The 20,539-nt window shown below is 26.5% G+C and overlaps 1 protein-coding gene across 2 annotated transcripts in view; it reads left to right on the forward strand.

The window, feature by feature from the left end:
• The window catches only part of LOC107450955 (pre-mRNA-splicing factor CWC22 homolog), an 18,344-nt gene extending 6,252 nt beyond the window's left edge, over nt 1-12,092 (forward strand). For both annotated transcript variants that reach the window (XM_016066903.4, XM_016066900.4), the window contains 7 exons: nt 2,195-2,224; nt 4,758-4,787; nt 7,050-7,082; nt 7,311-7,361; nt 7,677-7,712; nt 10,281-10,409; nt 11,926-12,092. In XM_016066903.4, coding sequence (XP_015922389.1) covers nt 2,195-2,224; nt 4,758-4,787; nt 7,050-7,082; nt 7,311-7,361; nt 7,677-7,712; nt 10,281-10,409; nt 11,926-11,949 — 333 coding nt within the window. In that variant the 3' untranslated portion in view covers nt 11,950-12,092. The remainder of the gene's footprint in view (nt 1-2,194; nt 2,225-4,757; nt 4,788-7,049; nt 7,083-7,310; nt 7,362-7,676; nt 7,713-10,280; nt 10,410-11,925) is intronic.
• The last annotated feature ends 8,447 nt before the right edge of the window (nt 12,093-20,539 follow it).

Consider the following 20,539-nt stretch of genomic DNA (forward strand, 5'->3'; position numbering starts at 1 on the left):
ATATATATATATATAATTTTTGAATGTTCTTTTTATTTATTAAGGAGCAGAAGCCTTTACGTAGATGGTATGCTCTTGCTATGTCATGTCTGTAGTTTTATTTATCTGTTACCTTCATGTCTGTTACCTTTAAAGTTATGTTTCATTTCTTTCTGAAAGATAATTTAGTTTAGTGAGACTTTATTCTAAAACAAATAGAATATTTTATATTTGATCGAATTATTAACTAAAAGAAATTTTTTTCTTTGAAATGTCATGTCTGTTACCGAGTTTAGTAATAGGCTTGACATATGTGGTAACAGACATGACTTGTTACAAGAATTAAATTTCGAAAAGATTGTTTCTGATTAAACAAATTTTAATCATGGAGATCAAATTCTTAATTGCTAATACAAATTCTCTTTACCCTAATGTTTTAATCTATTTTAACATTATTTGATACCATTATAATGCTATTTTTTATATACTAATTTTAATGCTTCTTAATAAATTTTCAAAAACACATAGAAGTGAATCATGATAGTGAATCATGAAGAGAGGTGCTTAGAGGTGAATCATATTCTAAGAATATTCAAAATGTTCGAAATACGTTGTATTTTTATGAAATTATAAATGTTAACAAATGTTAATATTTATAAATGTTAAATACTATTAAGCACTGTATCCCCCCTCATAATTAAGCAAAGTCAAACAGAAATTAGCTACCAAATTCTTTCTACAAAAAGATGTTTAGCAGGTTAAAAAAAGAGATTATTGCACTTTATTAGACTTTGCCCATTTTATGTATGTGTTCCAACAACCCGCGGAATAAATACATAAAAATTTTATGAATACTTGCTAGTTTTTATGAAGTCTGCTATAAAATAAAATGAAAATGTTCGTCAAAGAAATTAAATAAGCAACATAAAACTATTTTTTTAAAAAAAGAGTTAATATTCATATGATGTCGAAAGAAATAATACTTTTCTGAACTGATAACGAAATTCAACCCTGATATGAGCAGATTTATAAAACACATTTTCAATCTTAGACAACAATATTATGCAAACTTAAATTGTTAATAAAATCTTTAAAAAAAACAATGATTCACATTGACTTCTCAGAATACTATGTTAGCAAATTTGCAATAGAAATTCAAGTATATCATTTTGGAGGTTCAAGAAAGCAAGCCGCTTTGCACACTAAAATTTTACACTAAGAAAAGATAAGCAATTGTTTTTCACAATTTCAAAGTCATAACATGATTATGATCCAACAACAATTTGGGCTGAACTTCAACCAATGTTAGATCATCGTGAGAAATTTCCACCAAAAGTTGGATGGTCCCATCGGCATAATTTTCTCTCTCCCTTAAACAAGCTCATAGCTAAGAACAATTTGAAATATGGATAATAGTCATTTTATGAATTTGTCAGTGCTAAGGAGCTACTGATGGAGTTGGAGCTGCTGTCAAGTAAGCAGGTGACCAAGAAATATTACTGGGTTTGATTTTTAAATGTGATTATGATTTTTAACTGGGTTAATTTTATTGGGTCCTGATACAAAGACCCTGCTCTATTTTTCAAAGATGAATAAATATTAAACTTCCTTATGCTTAAAAAAATTTCATGTCTGTTAACATTGATAATTTTTTAATAAAATACAAATTGATATATTATTATTATTGTGAAAGGTTCATATAATTTCTTTTTATGCAATACAAAAGAAAATAATAAAGGTAAATCTTTAATTATATTTTCGAATACTTTATTATAAGACATTATTTGAAAAAATTTAGAATGGTAACAGACATGACATAAACAAATTAAAAGAAATATTAAGCAATGCTTTTGAAATTTAAAAATCTTTATTCAATGTATAGTAGGACTCTAAAATTGCAATAAATTCTAATTTAGATTATTGTGTTCTGAAAATTAAAGTGGTTTAATTTTATTAAACATGTCCGGTAACAAACATGACAATTTTCAAACAATCTGACAAAAATATAACAGTTAAATTATTTTTTTAAAATTAATTTAACTTTTACTAACTTGTTCGAGAAGCATCAAAATATTATTAAAGAATATGTTTAGTTATTTTTGAAATTTATTTATTTATTTATACTTGAATTTATAAAATGGCACCCGATTTTGAAAATGACCCATATATGAAATATCTAAAACGTTTTATAAACAGCAGTATTTTTACTTTTTAGGCATCGTCATCCGAAGAAAATATAGAGAATGTAAGCATTTTTTGTTAATTTTTTTTCTTGAATTTTGTGTTATTTCTATAATTATTCTTTTTAAAAAGTCATTTGTATTTACATATCTACTTTAATTTTCAACATTTTTTTAGCAACTAATGATTGAATTCAAACTATAAGTCATTTATTAGTCTTTAAAATATCTGTTTTCTACTATATAAATATCAGTTTTCTACTGTCATAAAAATTACATCATAAAATAAAGAAATAACACCCCCTTTGTTAATGTTAGTATTATGTTAAATTTTTGTCATTGTAAATATCAACAATAAATTGTTATGATATGTGTGTGTATGAAATATTCCTTGGGAAAAAAGAGCAAAAAATTTCATAAGATTTCAAAATACACCAAAGTAAAAATATTTCAAAACCAAAGTCTAATATTAATAAGAGGTATATCCAACGTTTCGCCGAAGTACAGGGTTATGTGTTCTTTAATGTTCACAAATGATAATCTGTTGTAGTAATTACAATTTAACTTTCATAATATATTATTTTCATTCGGAAAAATGGAGTTGGAAAAATGGAATGATGAGAAGAATTACTATATGAATGTAAAAAGTCATTCTTGATGCTGAAAATGATGAGAAGAATTACTATATGAATGTAAAAAGTCACTCTTGATGATGAAAATGATGAGAAGAATTACTATATGAATGTAAAAAGTCATTCTTCTAGTGCATTATTCATGTGCTTGAATAAATTGTAAATAGGTCATACATCACGTGGGAGATAATTTACAAGTAGAAAATCATTGAAAAATCGTATTTTTTACCATTTAGGATCAGCTGTCACTTTGTAGCTATCTTTCTGTAATGCATCATAACTTATCGCAAGAATTATGTTTTTTATATAATTCAATTTTAAGTTTTTTTTCTATTGAGCGTTATTAATGCCACAACAAAATGAAGAACTCGGTTTAGGCTTAAATTTTTTTTAATACCAAATTCGACTGCAAAGCTGCTTTTCATAAGCGTTAGAAGGTATTTAAGTTTTAAATCTGTTATACTATTTATTAAATCAACTACTTATTGCTTATTTATATATTAGTTTTAAAATTTTTTACGGAATTTAAGCTTGAAAAAATAATGGTTTAAAATATATTTCTTTGAAACAACTCTGTTTTAAATTTGCAACATTACTTTCACAAAAGTCGAATAAATTCAGAAATTAATTTGAGGGAAATCGAATAAAGCGAAAATTAAAAAACAAAGAAGAAAAAAAATCAAAAACAAATAAAAAAATAAAATTTGACAATTTGGCGTTTTACTGCTTATATTTTTGAACTCGGAAATTCATATTTATTTAAATACTAGCCGCCTCAGGCAGCCAGCTGTTCGCCACGCTAAAGGTTTTCACAAATAAAGTTTTTTAAAACATAGCAGGAAATCTGAAGATTAGTGGACAATTAAAGTGTTCCTGTCCTGCAATTTTGTCTTCATATCCAGTTCTGTTGCAGATGTATTATAGCTCTTGAGGATGTTTGAAATTATATAGCTACAACGCTTAAGAAAAAAAAAACTAAAATGCTAAATACATGAAAAGAACACGAAAACTAATTAATTTTTTATGGTATCAATTTCTATTTCTATATAATTTTTTATGGTATCAATTTCCATTTCTATATCGCTACAAAAATTATCGTCTTCGCTTAAGAAAAAAAAATAGAGCGTGGAAAGAAGAAGAAAAACTTATTATAACAATTATGAACAACGACAAATATATCAAAGCGAAGCGTTCTATTTACGTATCGAATACGTTGCCACATTTTTAATACAAAAGTTAAACTTTTCTCCACTTTGATAAATGCAAACTAATGCGAACCTTACAACTAAATTATTAATTCCTTCGCATATTATTGGTTTAGGTTGTCGAAAATTAATATTTCAATTGTAAGGTTCGCATTAGCATACATTTATAAGAGTGAAGAAAAGTATATGCATTTTTTAATAGTTTTTTGAATATGGCTCTTTGAAGACGAAAAATATAGATTTTCTTACAAAATGACTGATAACTAAAAAACTAATCCAAATTTTTGAAAAAGAAAACAAATACTTCTTCATTATGTCAGAACACAATTATGTGCCGAGTTTCGTGCCTGGGCGAGGCTTCTGGGGCGATATATTGTGATTACAGACAGACACACAGCCGCGTTTATTATTATGTATATAGATTATTATTAATGTCTTATAGCAAATTTGATTTTATATATCTTTCAAATATCGTTATGGATAGAAAAAAATCAAATTTGGAACCTCCTGCACTTATTTGTATAAATGTCAAAATCCCTTTTATGCGATTTCCTTGAAATATGACTTACTCAAATTCATATGCTAATTTACTTATTGTAACGTGAATATTTAGAGATTAAATCAAAGTTCCACACATCCATATGAAAAAGAGGAAAATCGAAATATATGTGAAGAACTTAAAGCTTTTTAAAAACTCTAAGTAAATAGTGTCAAGTTGTAATTGGAAATAATAATTTTAATGCACTTTCCTCTTTTAACAGCTGGAAAATGAAGAACCAATGGAGGTAGAAGTAAGCAATGTTTGTTTAATCTGTGTTTAGACCTTTTTTAGTGATTTCTGTATTTGCTTTTTCAAAAACATTTATAAATACTTATACATGTCAAATTTTAAGTTGCATTTGCAAGAGAACAATCTCAATTTTTCTTGACAGATATTGAAGAAAGATGTTGAATTCAAGCAACACATTTTTAATAGCTGCTTAATAAGTCATTAGTTAATAAAGTAAAGTCATTAGATAGTGTTGCAATGTCATAAAAATTTAAAAGAAATTATTTGTGAATTTTATAAAAATGAAAATTTAAGAATCAATACAATGAAATTACTGTCAAAAAATATTATCACCTTATTATTGAACAAGTTTTTATTAATATAAAATTCAATAACAATTTGTCATTAAATATTTTTATATTCAATAATCATTGGGTTAAAAATAAGCGAAAAATAAATAAATAAACCTGTTAGATTTAAAATATGTCACAAAAAAAATAATGCCAAAAACCTAATATTAAGTTGTCTGGTATCCGACATTTCTCCAAATGTGACACCAAGTGGTTGAGTGGAAGAGCTTCACGCTCTAGTGCCATAGATCCTGGGTTCGATCCTCGGACCGGGCTAGGTTGACTCAACCTTTCTTCTCTTCAGTGGGGCGATAAAATGAGTACCATACATGCTTGTGAACTAAACATTGGGGGGTTCCACATCCGGCTGAATACCCAACCGGAACATCTGTTCCTGCACCACTGGGTTCAAGGACAAGAAAGCAGAGATGTTAAGTAGACCTTGGCCATCTATTTGCTGTCGTGCTACTGAGTGTAGTTTAGTTTAGTGATATCGTCAAGTTATAGTAAAAACACTTATTTTTAGTTGTTTTTTCTTTAATTTCCGTATCAAAGATAAATTTATGATAATACATGTAAATAGCTTTTTGTGTCTTATTTTGCAGTTAAATAATAAGTTAAATAATAGTTAGCAGCAATTAATCATGTCAGTAATAAACCTAATGTAAAAATGTTATATCAATTAGCATAACCTTAATTTTTCAGTGCATAATATTTTTCAGAAGTAATGCTCATAAACTCCATTTTATAATAAATTATTCAACTGACTTATTGAAATTCTCGTTTCCCTTTTTATTTCAAAATAAATAGTTCTACATAATGTTAATTTCTTTAGACATATAACTTAAAATTAAAATTATAAAAACACATTTTTGTACACGTCTTTGGATTAACGAGTTTATGAACTTGGTGCAAAAAGAAACAGGGAAAATAAGGGAAGCAACAATTGCTTGAGAGATAGGTAAATTTACACAAAATCTTTTATGTCTTCTGACAATAAATTGTGGTTACTGATACAATTCAATTAATTTAGAAAAAAAATTCCTTCTTTAAAGAGAAATAGAGTTAGCTAAAGATCATTATCTTGCTATACTGTTAATAGTTTCCTTCTGAAAATATGGTCAAGTAACCGGCAGCACTTTGTCCATCCGATTAACCTTAAAGTTTAAAGTAAAGAAAATGTTTTACCTTTACGGTTTGAAATCGTTAATAACTAGTATGGTTATAAAATCATAGAAGGAAAACTATATGGTATTTTAACCATTTACAACTAGCATGGTTTCAAAACCATAAAAAGAAATTTAACTGGACATAGAAGCTGAGCTTTTCCTTATGTAATGAGCATTGGAGAGAGCCGGGCACTTCATGTGTTGAAAGGAGCGGGGGGAAATATTTTGGTGTCAAGGTGGGGACTTGAACCTCAGTGTTGTCTGTCTGATTGACAGATCAGCCCTCTCGGCTGTAATATGCACGCAGCTGCAAGGAGCTAAGTGGCTTTATTAGGTGTGATGAGTTGGTGTTATAAAATCCTGGTTATTTAACCGTATTAAGTGAAAGCAGTTAATAAACGCAGTTAAAAGTTTGATTAACATCTTATTTATGGTTATTTTACTTTTTTGTTTGAATATGGTAAAACAACAATTAAATATATTGTTATTTAACCCTTTTTCCAAGAAATTTCTAACAGTGAACGCTTGATTTAAACTTCAAATTAAAACACCATTAAACACGTTTTGTTTACTTTGTAATTTTCTCAATAGTTGTTGTCAATGGAGTTTCTGAAAAATGAAAATTTTGATTTGAATACCATGAAAAAATAATATATATTAACGATGGAATAAACTCTTAACTTTTGGGAAGGAATGAAATAATAATATTTATGTTTTACTCAATTTGGTTATAACATAAAAATTCTTTTCTTTTTTAATTTATAGCAAGCTGTTGATTCGCAAAGGGATAATTTGGAGGTAAGTAAGATTGCAGGTTCATTAGCAATCCTTAACTGAAATAAATATATCATCTCTCTTTTTCTATATATCTACTATATTTTCAAGACAAAATTTTAAATAATTGAATAACAACACATTTTTTCTAAAGAATTATTTTTTATTATGTATATTGGTATTTTCTATATTTTTATTTATGATATTATTAAACTTCTAATAGCTTATCTCCTTTATAAATTTCATTCATAGGTTAATCAGCAACCAATGCCCTGTCCATCCAACCGAAGGTTTACTCCAAAAGTAAATAATACTTTTCAGTCATAAAATTAGTTAATTTGATTAAAAATATACACCTGTATAACTTTTTTCCATTATGTATCTATGTCTTTTCATTTAAGAAATTATTATCATAATTATTTTCTATCTTCATTACAAATTTTATCTGTAGGTTAGTCAGAAACATATAAATAAATTATCTAATCAATCAACTACGCAAATAATTATTTACATATAATTGTAATTGAATAAATTCATTTATTTGAAAATAAAAACATTTATTGGTAAAATAAAGCATTTCCGTTATAGATTTTGATTTGATTTTTTTCTCTATTTTAGAGGATTCGGAAACTTTTTGGGGAAGTTACAAATCAAGTAAGTAAGTTACTTATGTAAGTTTAATAAATGCTCATGTTAAAAAATACTTTACCATTCGTAATTCTGATTCATTTTCTCTCATCATTATCATGGCTATTGTTTGCTTACAGTTTAAATTTTATTTATGGCAGAATTGGACACTTTTAATTGAGAGATAAAATCAATCAATCACTTAGACAAGCTACATTAAGATGGAAATATAACTAAAGATGATTTAAAAATAAATTTAAGATAAAAATTTTTTAAAATGGGAATAATTAATAACTATAATTACTAATAATAATTAAAATGAGAATAATTAGTATTATACAATTGAAGACGAAACATTAAAATAATTAGTGCAAAATGATATTTGGCAAGATACCTCAGATATTACATTATCACACATGAATTGTGCAATAATTATACTTGTAGATCAAATACTGCTCATTAATTCATTATCATAGTTTTTATTTATCTAAATGTTAAATTTTATTAGGGGCATAATTTGACACTTCTGATTGAAAGATCAAATGAATCACTTAGGAAAGTTACATTAAGATAAAAATAAAGATCATTCAAAAATATTTTCAGATCATTCATTCATTCATTCATTAAAATATTGAATAATTTAATTCTATAACTGGTGTTATACAGTTAAAGAAGAAGCATTAAAATGATTGGTGCAAAATGATATTTGGCAAGATATATCTAATATGGCAAAAAACTTTAACAATAACATTTTCGACTACTTGTAGATCAATTATTGCTTGCATAACAATTATTGTTATCAATTATATAAACTTTAATTAAAATGGCAATATTTAATAATTTGTATTAAACAATTATAGAAGAAAACATTAGAACAATTGGTAAAATGTGATATTTGACGAGATACATCTTATATGACATTCTTGCTTATAAATTTTACAATAACATTTTCGAACACTTGGTGAAAATAAAGCAACAATTGTAGAAGATTATTGCATGTAAATCAATCATTACCAAATCTATTCTAATTTTTCTCAGTATTTTTAAGACATTCAAGAAGTATAGCATGGATATTTGAAATGTTGGGAATAAAACGGCTATAAAAGTTAAGCATTGCTAGAAATATTCTCAACTCAATTATTGTTTTATTCATATTTGTATTCAAAATTTCTTGAACTTCAGAAGGAACAGCTTTAACTCCATCGTCTGTGATTAAATATCTCAGAAAAGGAATTGAGCTTTGGCCAAATGTATATATAAAAAATTATTAAGTTTAATTCATACTCGAAGAACTTTTGAAAAACAAGTTTAAGATGCATTTCATGAACGACAAGTTTAAGATGCGTTTACATTCTTCAAGGGAATTAAAATGCAATTAAATTGTAGTATGCAAAACTGTAAACCTGACTTGATTTATAAGGTGCTGAAACTCTTGGTTTGCATTATGGAAGCCAAATGGCATATTTGAATAAGCCTAAAGGTGTAGTTATGACTACATTTGGCGTGTTCTCACGGTAAACTTCGTTGCATGCTCTACATAAGTCTAAAGTAGAAAATATCTTCATACCTACAAGAACTTGTGCGCAATTTTGAATGTAATGTACAGGATGCTTGTAAGGTATAGTGAAATATGAAAGTGAAATGAAAGTTATAGAACAAGCTTTAGCAGATGTATGTATAGATTTACTTCTTAAATTATATGTTTTCAGTTGAGTTAATATGATAGTTTGAGTTGATATATGGAAGATTACAGACTCAACTGTAATGCCTTTTCAGTACTTGAATCTAGTTTATCGTTCTGTTCAACCACAAAAACATACACTGACTCATGCCGAACAACAACAATAAAAAATAATGTAACTGCGTTACATTATTTTTACAGTTAAAGTAAAGGGTATTTTTCCATTTAAAATTTCTGTTAATTGATCTTCGCCTATTATTTTCTTTAAAAACATATTTTAAATTTTTTTATAAAAATTTTTTCTGACTTTTCTATCAAGTTGAGACAGATATTTCCTTGAAATTCTCATGAAAATTGAATCAATATGCACTCAAGAAATAAGTAACCCTTAGCTAGTAAACCTTACCTAAAATGCAGCCAATTAATTACTTGTAAACATATTATCATAATATATGGTACTCTCAGCAACTGTTTAACATTAAGAACACCTACCTATAAGCATTCATAAGACCATGCAGGCAGATATTCGTATAAGAAAGCATCTTTTATGTACGAAGTTAAAATCAATTTATTGTGAATCACTTAATTTGTATTTCTACCAATAATTTAACTAATAATACCAATAATTTAATTTGTACACATATTTTCAATAGAAAAAATGTGCAAGGAAAGTATTGCCTTCGATTAATATTTCTGAGCTTTATACTTTATTTATTTCTAAGCGTATTTTTCAGTTCTAAAGAAGAATTTATGCAAGATATAAATTTTTTATAGAGAACGATAATAATACAACTTCAAAAATGAAGATAATAATGTAGCGATCTATATACACCTAGAAAATGTTTCATTTCCAATAATGTTAATGATTCATTTTATGAATCTCATAACTAACTACATCATGTTTTGACTTATAGGTTTCAAAGAACAGACTGGCAGAACGAGAAGAGAAAACAAAACAGAGAAAGTACAAAAGAGAGAATGCACGGGAAAAAAACCGAAAGAAAAAAAGTGAAGGAGAAAATATGGAGAAAAAAAGAAAATGTGTAAGTCATTTTACTTCATTCAAATTAGTCGTGTTAAAAAGATCTGAAATTTTAATGCAAATTTTTGCCATCTTACTAATTTTTATACATGTTTGAGGTTTCAAGATTAATAATTCAGTTCTTAAATAAATTATTTAAATTTGTAGGTTTATCTTCATAAGATAACTACACTGAAGAGCCAAAAAAACAGGTATACTTGCCTAATATCGTGTAAGGTCCCTGCGAGCACGCAGAAGTGCCGCAACACGACGTGGCATGAATTCGATCAATGTGTGAAGTAGTGCTGGAGATAATTGACACCATGAATCCTGCAGGGCTGTTCATAAACCAGAGGGAGTAAGAGGGGGTGGGGATATCTTCTGAATATCAAGTTGCAAGGCATCCGAAATATGTTCAATAATGTTCATGTCTGGGAATTTTGGTGGCCAGTGGAAGTGTCTAAATTCAGAAGAGTGCTCTTGGATCCACTCCCTGACATGAACATTATTGAACATATTTCGGATGCCTTGCAACGTGATATTCAGAAGATATCCCCACCCCCTCTTACTCCCTCTGGTTTATGAACAGCCCTGCAATATTCATGATGTCAATTATCTCCAGCACTACTTCACACATTGATCGAATTCATGCCACGTCGTGTTGCGGCACTTCTGCGTGCTCGCAGGGACCCTACACGATATTAGGCTGGTATACCAGTTTTTTTGGCTCTTCAGTGTATTTGCTGCTCTATGTCAACAAAATTAAACTATGAAACATTCGAAAAAGCAGTTTTGGAAACTTTTTATAGGCTTTTAAAAATAAATAGAGGGATCGATTAGCGAAATGATGAACTTTCATAATTGAAATTTTTTTTTTCTGGCTTTAAAATAAAAAGAGCTGATGAGCTAGAGACGGTGGATCAGGACGAGAGAGAGTTAATTAAAACAAGTACATTAAGATTTGTCTTATTTTAAAAATATGATACTTTTATGAATTTGCTCGATTTTACATTCATTTGAGTGATATATGAAAAATGACATAGTCCGACCCTTGTCGAATTGTGTTATAAGTGCAAATATAAGAGAACGAGTGAGTGAATAAATGATAAAATTGCAAAATAAATTAGTAAATTAAAAAATAAGAGAAGGAAACAGTTGGATAAAAAATAATCCTAATTTTTCTAATGTAAAAAAGCAACATTTCTTAGGCTTTTGAATAAAAATGTTGATGAACTAGCGACGGCGGATTTAGACGAGAGAGAATTAATTACGATTATTATTATTAGCAGAAGTAATGTAAAAAAATGATATTTTATGTGTGCATTTGTAGTAGTCTCAGTTGGTTAATATTTTGAACTTTTTTAATTTTATTTTATTTCTAAATTTGATAACATTTTGTCTACTACTACTGTTTTAATATTTCTTCAGCTCACAAAGTGGAACTTTAATTTTAACTACCTTGTTTGAGCGTCATTATAAAATAACATTTAGTATTTGATGAAAATAATAAATGAATATTATTTTGTTTGAATTTTTAGCCAAAAGATGCTAGGCGCTGTTGAAAAAATCTGCAGCAAAAGATAGAGATCCGTGTAGAATGTGAGATGCCCTAGTACAACATGGACCTTTTTGATTAACATATTTCTGTAATATGTAAAATATACTCTCTGATATGTAATAAAGTCTTCTAGCATTTGTTATAGTATTTTCAAGCCATCTTGCATACAAGAACTATTGTTAAATTTAACTCATTGCAAGAAACCTTCCCTGATATGCTAGTTTCTCAAGTGATCGAAAATAATCTGGATTAATTAACAGCTTTTTTTCGTCATGGATAGTTTCATCTAAAAGCTCGGTTTACATGAAACTATTAGTTATACTAATGAGTTTTAGCTAGTTAACTTTAAGTGTGATGTATTATAAAAATTAGATATTTCCTAAATTTTATGAATATCATAAATTAATTTTTTTATCAATCTTAATTCTTTTATAAGCAAATTCAATTAATAATTTAATAATAATCCCCTTTTATAAAAAGCGAATATAAATACTGTTATTCTATTCTTAACATTTAATGTACCAGCTAACTCTTTAATTGAATACAAATGTATAATTCCTTAATTCAATGTCACTACAAATCAAATATCAAAATTTGTTTTTAATTATATTTCTCTGTAAGTCACTTTCTTTCTCTAACCACAAAAATATTTCGGTTATGAGGTTACATTAAATTCTCACGGTCTTTTTAGTAACTAAGTTGTTGCTATATTATCTACCAATAACTCTCCAAATTACTCGCCAATAACTCGCCATGCTTCTAAGTGTCCGTTAACAATTAATCATTCACTAGTAATTTAAAATTCTTGTCGTTAGGACTGGGGAAATTTTGGCTACCCAATGGTCTCTCAGTACAATCGTTCATCATTACAAAAATTATTATATAAAATTATTATATAAAATGGATGCCTGATAAGAAACTCTCCTCACTTCTGTAAAAGAGATGCTACTTAATATTCTATTTGCTACTATAAGTAATGGCCACATATTTGTTTTTGTTTCATTATAAAAATGCTCCTTAAAAAGGCAAGACATTTTTCCTCGATCATACTGCAGTATCTCACTCTCGGTGAAAACGCAATGTATAATGAATTTACACTACTACAATCACGTTCTGATGCTAATTTTATCACGTTATCAAACCTGATGAAAACTGTGTTATAAGTTGCTCTGGATCGTTCATAAAATTAATAATTTTGAGCTAAAGTATTGAAATATTTGCAAAAAAAAGTTTTATGCAAATATTAAAAAAAGTTTTATGCATGTCCTTAAAAAATATTTCGTTTGGAACATATCTTCTCGTTAATTAAAAAAATTGAAGAAAAAGCTTGATTCTTTTCTTTCTTACACAACAAAACATTTTGCATCAACTTTCCTATGTTATTTATAAAAATGCAATTAAGCACTCCCCCAAATCACATTACTCTCAGTGAAAAACAGAAATAGTGTTGAAAAGCAATTCTGAGATAGAAAAAAATATTGAATACGAAGATACAATTCTCTGATTCTTAAGATATGAAACTATCAATTATCCCTCAAAAGACAAAATGGAAATTCTTATCTCCAATTAATTATATCCTAACTAATCAACAAAAACTACATTGATATTAGAATACAATTTCAACATGAGTTTTGTAACTAATATTTAATTTAAGCTCTGAATTCAATGAAAAAAAAGTTAACTATTATTCAAGTGACAATAAAAATATAAAAAAGAAATAGATATAAGGAAATGGCGAAGAAATTTTTACTTTTTATTTCAATTTTTGATGGTATATATAATGATAAAGGGCGGAAGTTGTTTGCTTCACATTTCCTATTTCAATGCTTCTACGAAAGTAGTTCATTTGCATATTGATTTGCATTAACTTTTTTCAAAATGTCACATTTTAGTAATATCTCTCATATTTCTGTGAAGAAGATAAATTAAGCCCGAGTCTTATGCGTGAATGAGTTAGATTTGAATTTTTTTCTTCATATTTCATAATATTCATTTTTCAATGTCAGAAAATTTTTGGCAAAAATGGTTAAATAGTAATTTATTTAATTGCCATAGTCAATTAAATAAATTGCTATTTTAAGTCAATTTTACCATTATAAGTCCATTTTACGACAGTCAAGTACTTATTCAAGTAACCATAAAAAAGTTACTATTCAAACTGAGATTCTTTTTACTATATGCTTCGTAGTAAACAAGGTAAAATTTGATAAAATTATCACGATACCAAAGAGCATCGCATAAAGGCCATTTGTTCGGTTAAATTTACTTTTCAGTTTATTAATTACTATTAAATGGTGCCACCTATTGGAAAAGTAACAGAAGTTACAAAATTTGAATAAAATTGAATGATACCGAATTCTTGATCTTTTCTTTCAAGAAATTGAACGAAAACATAGGGTTGAAAATATATAAATTGAAATATGAAAGTTATTACCTGTCGTTTTAAAGTATTTTTATAGTGGTAAATTGTTGGCCTTGTTCAAGATAGAGAATTATAACTTAAAACCAAGAACTTTTGGTAAACTTTAGCCACGTGATCAGAATTTTTTTTACAAGTGAATGGTTAAAATACCGAGCATTTTTCTTATTATCCCAAATGAAATATTTTTTGTTTTTCAACCAGAAATGTCATTGCTAAACAATACTGTAATTTTATCAGATTTTTTTTTCCGAGAGATTTTTTATGATAAGCCGTATAACGAATAATTGGTAAAGACGAGTCTATCGAATGTTTCGTAATATGTTAAAATTAAAAATTGTTTAACATAAGATCTATTATTTTTGAACACTTTATAGTTGAATATTTCATTCATCCAGTAATTAAAAGCTTCATTTGATTCAATTTAGAAATATTGGGCAAAAGTTAATTTTTATTTTTATTTTGTCAAGGAATTATATTCCGTTAAATGCATGATTTTTAGTATAAAAATGTACCCTTATTTAAGAAAAAAGACCCTAATTCTTTTGTATTCTATTAGTAGATTTATAGTATTTTAAGAAAAATCCCTCATAGATTATTTAATAACACTTTATCATAAAATTGAAATTTTACTGACAATCAAAATAGATTGAGTTTGAGAGTACACTGGACATTTAATAATAATATTTTTTCTTAGAATTAGATGACTGCGAGTTGTAATTTTTGTTTTATGCCAAAAAAACATTTCCTTTGTATCTTGAGAGATTTAAGTGTCTGTGTCTGATTCAATTTATGAAAATTATGGAAAATTTTAACCTTTGTTTATCGCTTTTTCAAGACATACATTGAGAAGAAAGTATGATCAAAACAACAAGAATATGGTAAAGTTTAACATGTGTCTGACTCTATGAAAATACAAAAAAGCTCGGTAATTTTTACCGAAGGGCTCTGGTCGATTTTGATAAAATTAACAAATACTTTTATAATATGAGATAAAATTTTGTAAATTTGGTAGAATTTGTTGATTTTTTTCATGATATCTCAGAGCATAGCATAAAAACTATTTAGCTGATAAAATTCACTTCCTAGTTTCGTATACTTTACTAAATGTGGAGTAACAAGAACTATAATTTTGAAAATCAGAATTTCCAGTAAACTTGAACCATGTGAGCGGAAAAACTACCAAATGAATGGTTTAAATGCCGCATATTTTAGAATTTCTTTGGCTTTTGGTTTCCAGAATTATGTTTTTTTTATTAGAAAAGTCATTATCAGAAAATTCGATAATTTTACCAAAATAATTTTCTCCGAATAGTACTCCTTTGAAAGTACAGTGCCACAAAATAAAATAAAAAGTTAATACCCTAAATAACTTATAATTCAATGAACTGATGGATTCGAATTCTTGAACCATAAAATATGTTTGGTAGTCGCAACCTGGAAAATGTGAGAGTTTGATCAGGAAAGTGGTCAAAATTCTAGACCCTCTGTTAATTTCACTGTTTAAATTCCAACTATATCCAAAAAACATTTTAAGAGAACTTAAAAATATAATTATGAGTAAGATATGCAAATTTTTAATCCGTTTCAAAATTCTTACTCTTAAATAACAAAATAGAAAAATTTAAATTAAATTGACGGATAGTTTCTGAGATAATAATTTTCATTCAGTCGTATAATTAACCACTTTTCTTTATCACTTTAAAAGAAAAAAAACTCATATTGTCTATATAGCACTTCTGAACTGTTTTACTAAGGCAAAATTCCATCAAAACATATTTCTTTTTGTTGCGAGTTTTACTAATTTGTTATATAAATTAAAAAATTATTATGGATATTTCTCTTTTTACAATATGTTAGAGCAAAGGTTTTCTCAAAAAGAGCATATTACCAAATGACTTTTTATATTACATAACTTATTAATGTATGACAGAATACCTCCTTCAAAAACAATGAAATTGAAAATTTAATTATAGTGAAGCATCTAATTAGAATTTGAAAATTTATACATTTAAGAATATACAATTGAATAATTTTCTGTTTATTTTCGATAAAATCCATCAGCTTCTTTTAAAATGTCAAAACTGTTCAAAGTTTACAAATCATACAAAATTTCAACTATCTAAAGCTAAATTTATTCAACTAAGAGTAAACATTATTCAAGTTCATTTGATTATCGCTACAAATATTAGCAATAAAATCAGAATTTGAAGGTATATTTACTCGAACCACAGTATTTTACTGGAATTATATTTTCTTCCATTCCTGAGAAATTCTTATCCCATCTGTTCTTTCGCTTTTTATTCACTAACTCTTAAAATCTGTGAATAGTTTTCAGGAATATCTCGAATTTTCCGTCCTTATATTTACTTTAACCAGATGCTCCTGAAAATATTTTCAAGATTTCATGACTTATCAATTTAAATCTTTTATAACAGAGCACTATGTTTTTTATAGGTACATTTTATAATTATTCATAATTTGTAACATATTTAATAAAACTTCACTTTCTCGTTTTGTGTTTCAATCTTACTTTAATATAATGAAAAGATTATAAAGCAGTTTTAATAGAAAATTAACTTTAATGATTTTTAAATTTTAACTATGTTTATTAGTACACTTTTATGTGATTTAATTAGTTACTTAGTAAATTACTTTTATAATTTTAAGAATATTCTTACAAGTGTAGTTAGTTGTCGTACCATTTGAATATCGAAACCGTTCGTTAAGAATAATAATGGAAATACAATAATAATTGAATAATTAATAATTAAATTATTGCAAATAATAATTGAGCTATAAATAATTTAAAAATAGAAAATTTAAAAACATTGCATATTTTATGGTTCTTAAAGCAAAAATATATTGTTGCTTAAGTAACATGTGTTATTATTATGTAAATTAAAATAAAATATATTATGAGACTTTAAACAACTTTTATTAATTTTGAGAAAAAAATTCTAAAATATAATCTATTATTATAAGTAAAGGAATTTCTTCTACAATAATAATCTACTATTGTAAGAAAGTAGTTTCTTCTATGCTAATAAATTATTTTTTTCATTTAAAACTATACACACATAATAAAAATATTTTCTTAAATTGAAGACTTTCAAGTTAGTTCATATATAAGATAGTAAAAGAACATTTTAAGAGGCGTGAAATAAATTAAAAAACTAAATTACATAATCTTATGCTGATGAGAATAAAAAAATATATATATGGTAGTTAAGTTGGTAAACTGGATACTACCACGTGATTCTCCGACCAATAAAAATGCTCCGACAACAATGGAAAACTATGCTATACCATCATTATTTATGTTATATCGAGACTGGTTTCATCTTAATACAGTTTATTGTGTCCAATTATGGCACAAAATAAAGAAGGTTTTATTTCGGTGAGACACACTAGTATGGATATTCACCTGACTATAAAAGATTATTTCCTTTTCAAGAACTGCGGATCAAATGATTAGACCTGACTAATATCAATGACTTATTTGCTCGTACAGGTTTGTTTTTGAAAAAAATTAAGAAATTAAGAAATTAATCAAGGCACAAGTATTGGATAAAAATCCTGGCAAGTAAGACTTTTCCGGATTTTTTATGCTACACCTTTCTAGGTAATGATGTTGAATTTTCCTCACGGTTTAGTTGGTAACATCTCCAAATTTATTTTATTAGTACTTACATTTCAATATTCTAAAATTTTGCATGTTTGTATATGCACTTTCCATGCTTTTATTAAATTACTGAAATTTAATTTTTTTCCATTATAATTTCTTTTTAAACATATAGTTTGGGTAAAAAGCAAATGTTTTCTTACAGTGTCCAATGTTTATTTAATTTTGGACATTGAAAAAAATAGTTTAATTATTGTAATTTTAAATAAAATAATAATTGTTATACATAAAATTATATATCTATACATCTTATAACATTTATATAACTGTATTTATAAAATAATAACTTTATCTTTTCCAAATTATAAATTATAAATAATTTAGTTCTCCTTTAAGTGGAGTTCGTGAAAATAAGTAAATTTTTGACGAATTCATTAGTATATTGCATTCATTAGTAATTGACTAATAGAAATTAATAATTTAGATGTAGGTTTCTAGTGATTGTTTTAGCTTTATAGAATTTAGTCACACAAGCTTTTCCTATTTTTTTGTAATTAAACGTTAATAATTTAAATTCTTTAACTAACGAGAAAAAACTGCAATGTATTTTTTATAAAACAGAAATTACTATAGCAAATTAAAATATATATTATTAATAATGCTTGAACACGAACTGCTCAATTGCCTGTTTATGCCTAACTGATAGTGTTTCAGTATGTGCTTAGAAACGCAAAACAATAGTTTATACTTTTATAAGGAATTATTTCATTTAATTACTAAGTCTCATTTAGTTTCTCTAATAGTTTTCATTTAGTTTTTATTTATTATACAAATACAACTTCATTATAACAACTCTAAGGAAGAATTCTGCTCTGAAATAATATCAATTTAAATCTTTCTTTACCTTTTTAATTTCAAAATTTAAACGTCGAATCTGGTAAGTACTACATTCTGACATTTTTGTAATGCATTTTAAATAAATTAGCATAAAAATTTATAGCAAAATATGAATTACTAATGACTATTTCTTGTGCTAGTAAAACTAATATCGGTGGAATATTTTTTACTGAATATTGAGTTTAATATATTTAAGCAAGTTAAAGCATGTCTTTTCAAAAATTATAAAATGCTTGATTAATTGTAATGTTGAAAAGAAAAAACAATACAGGAGCATTTAGAAGACTTTCCGTTTTCTAGGAATAGGAAACTATTTTATGATTGACATGATTACAAAAATTGTTCCTTACTACCAAGTCTTGATTTTAAGAAGATTTTTTATGGAGAAAGATGCTTAAAAATTCTTTCATGATTACGGAGAGAAATTTAAATAAATATTCATTATTATTATTTATTTTTAAAAATATATTTTAATTTGATATAAAATAGTATTTTTAGAGATATTAAAATTCAAGTAAATGAGCCAATAAATGTTTACAATCCTATAAGAAACTTTTCAGCATATTTTACTGTTTGTAAATTGTGAAAGTTAAATTCCATATTGAGGGGTTATTTTTAATAGCTTTTTAAATGGTCGAGATTTATCTTAATTGTTATGTTTTAAAAATAAAAACAATATATGAGATAATATATATGAGATAATCATATTCAAAAATTTAAAATTAATGGAAGACAAATGAATCACAAAAAGATACAAATTCTTCAACCCTCACAGTAATGTCATTAAAAATTAGTGCTTTCTGATATTGCATTATTGTCGCCAAAGCAAAATGCAAGCATCAATACAATTGTGTGAGTAAGCTTGAAATTTATTTTGCTTTGGCGATATCATTCAATATCAGAAAATACTAATTTTTGCGGACAGTATGGTAATAGTGTGAGTTGAAAAAAAAGTTACATATTTTCGTGATTAATGTTTTTTATTTTAACTATTTTTTTATAAATTCCTTTTTCCTAAATTTTTATCCTTTCTTTATTAAACACTTTTATATTTTTCAACACTTTATTCTATTTTTTTTTTGTTTCCAGTAAACTCATCCTGTTTCTTGTGAATTCGTAAATCTTTTGTTAAGGGTTCTAAGTATTTGCAGCTCAAGCGCAGTTACTATAACAACTTATAACTTTTTAACTTTCTCTTTTTCATCAATAACAAAAACAACAAATATAATAATAATGATAATAATAATAATAACGATAATAATAACAGAAAAGGCACAATGGCTCCGTGGCTAGGCACTGAGCTATCGTAAAGAACTGGGGTTCCATCCCTGAAGGTGGGTTGTAGTCCATACAGTTTCAGATCGATTGTCCCCAGCTCGTCTGGGATGTAAAAGCTGCTTCTAAGTGGTACTGGGCGCATTGCCACAATCACGTCGTCGTTAGTCACAAAATTTATATATATATAACAGAGCACTATGTTTTTTATAGGTACATTTTATAATTATTCATAATTTGTAACATATTTAATAAAACTTCACTTTCTCGTTTTGTGTTTCAATCTTACTTTAATATAATGAAAAGATTATAAAGCAGTTTTAATAGAAAATTAACTTTAATGATTTTTAAATTTTAACTATGTTTATTAGTACACTT

The sequence above is a fragment of the Parasteatoda tepidariorum genome, chromosome 2 (genome assembly GCF_043381705.1).
Source record: "Parasteatoda tepidariorum isolate YZ-2023 chromosome 2, CAS_Ptep_4.0, whole genome shotgun sequence".
In the NCBI taxonomy this organism is placed as follows: Eukaryota; Metazoa; Arthropoda; class Arachnida; order Araneae; family Theridiidae; genus Parasteatoda; species Parasteatoda tepidariorum.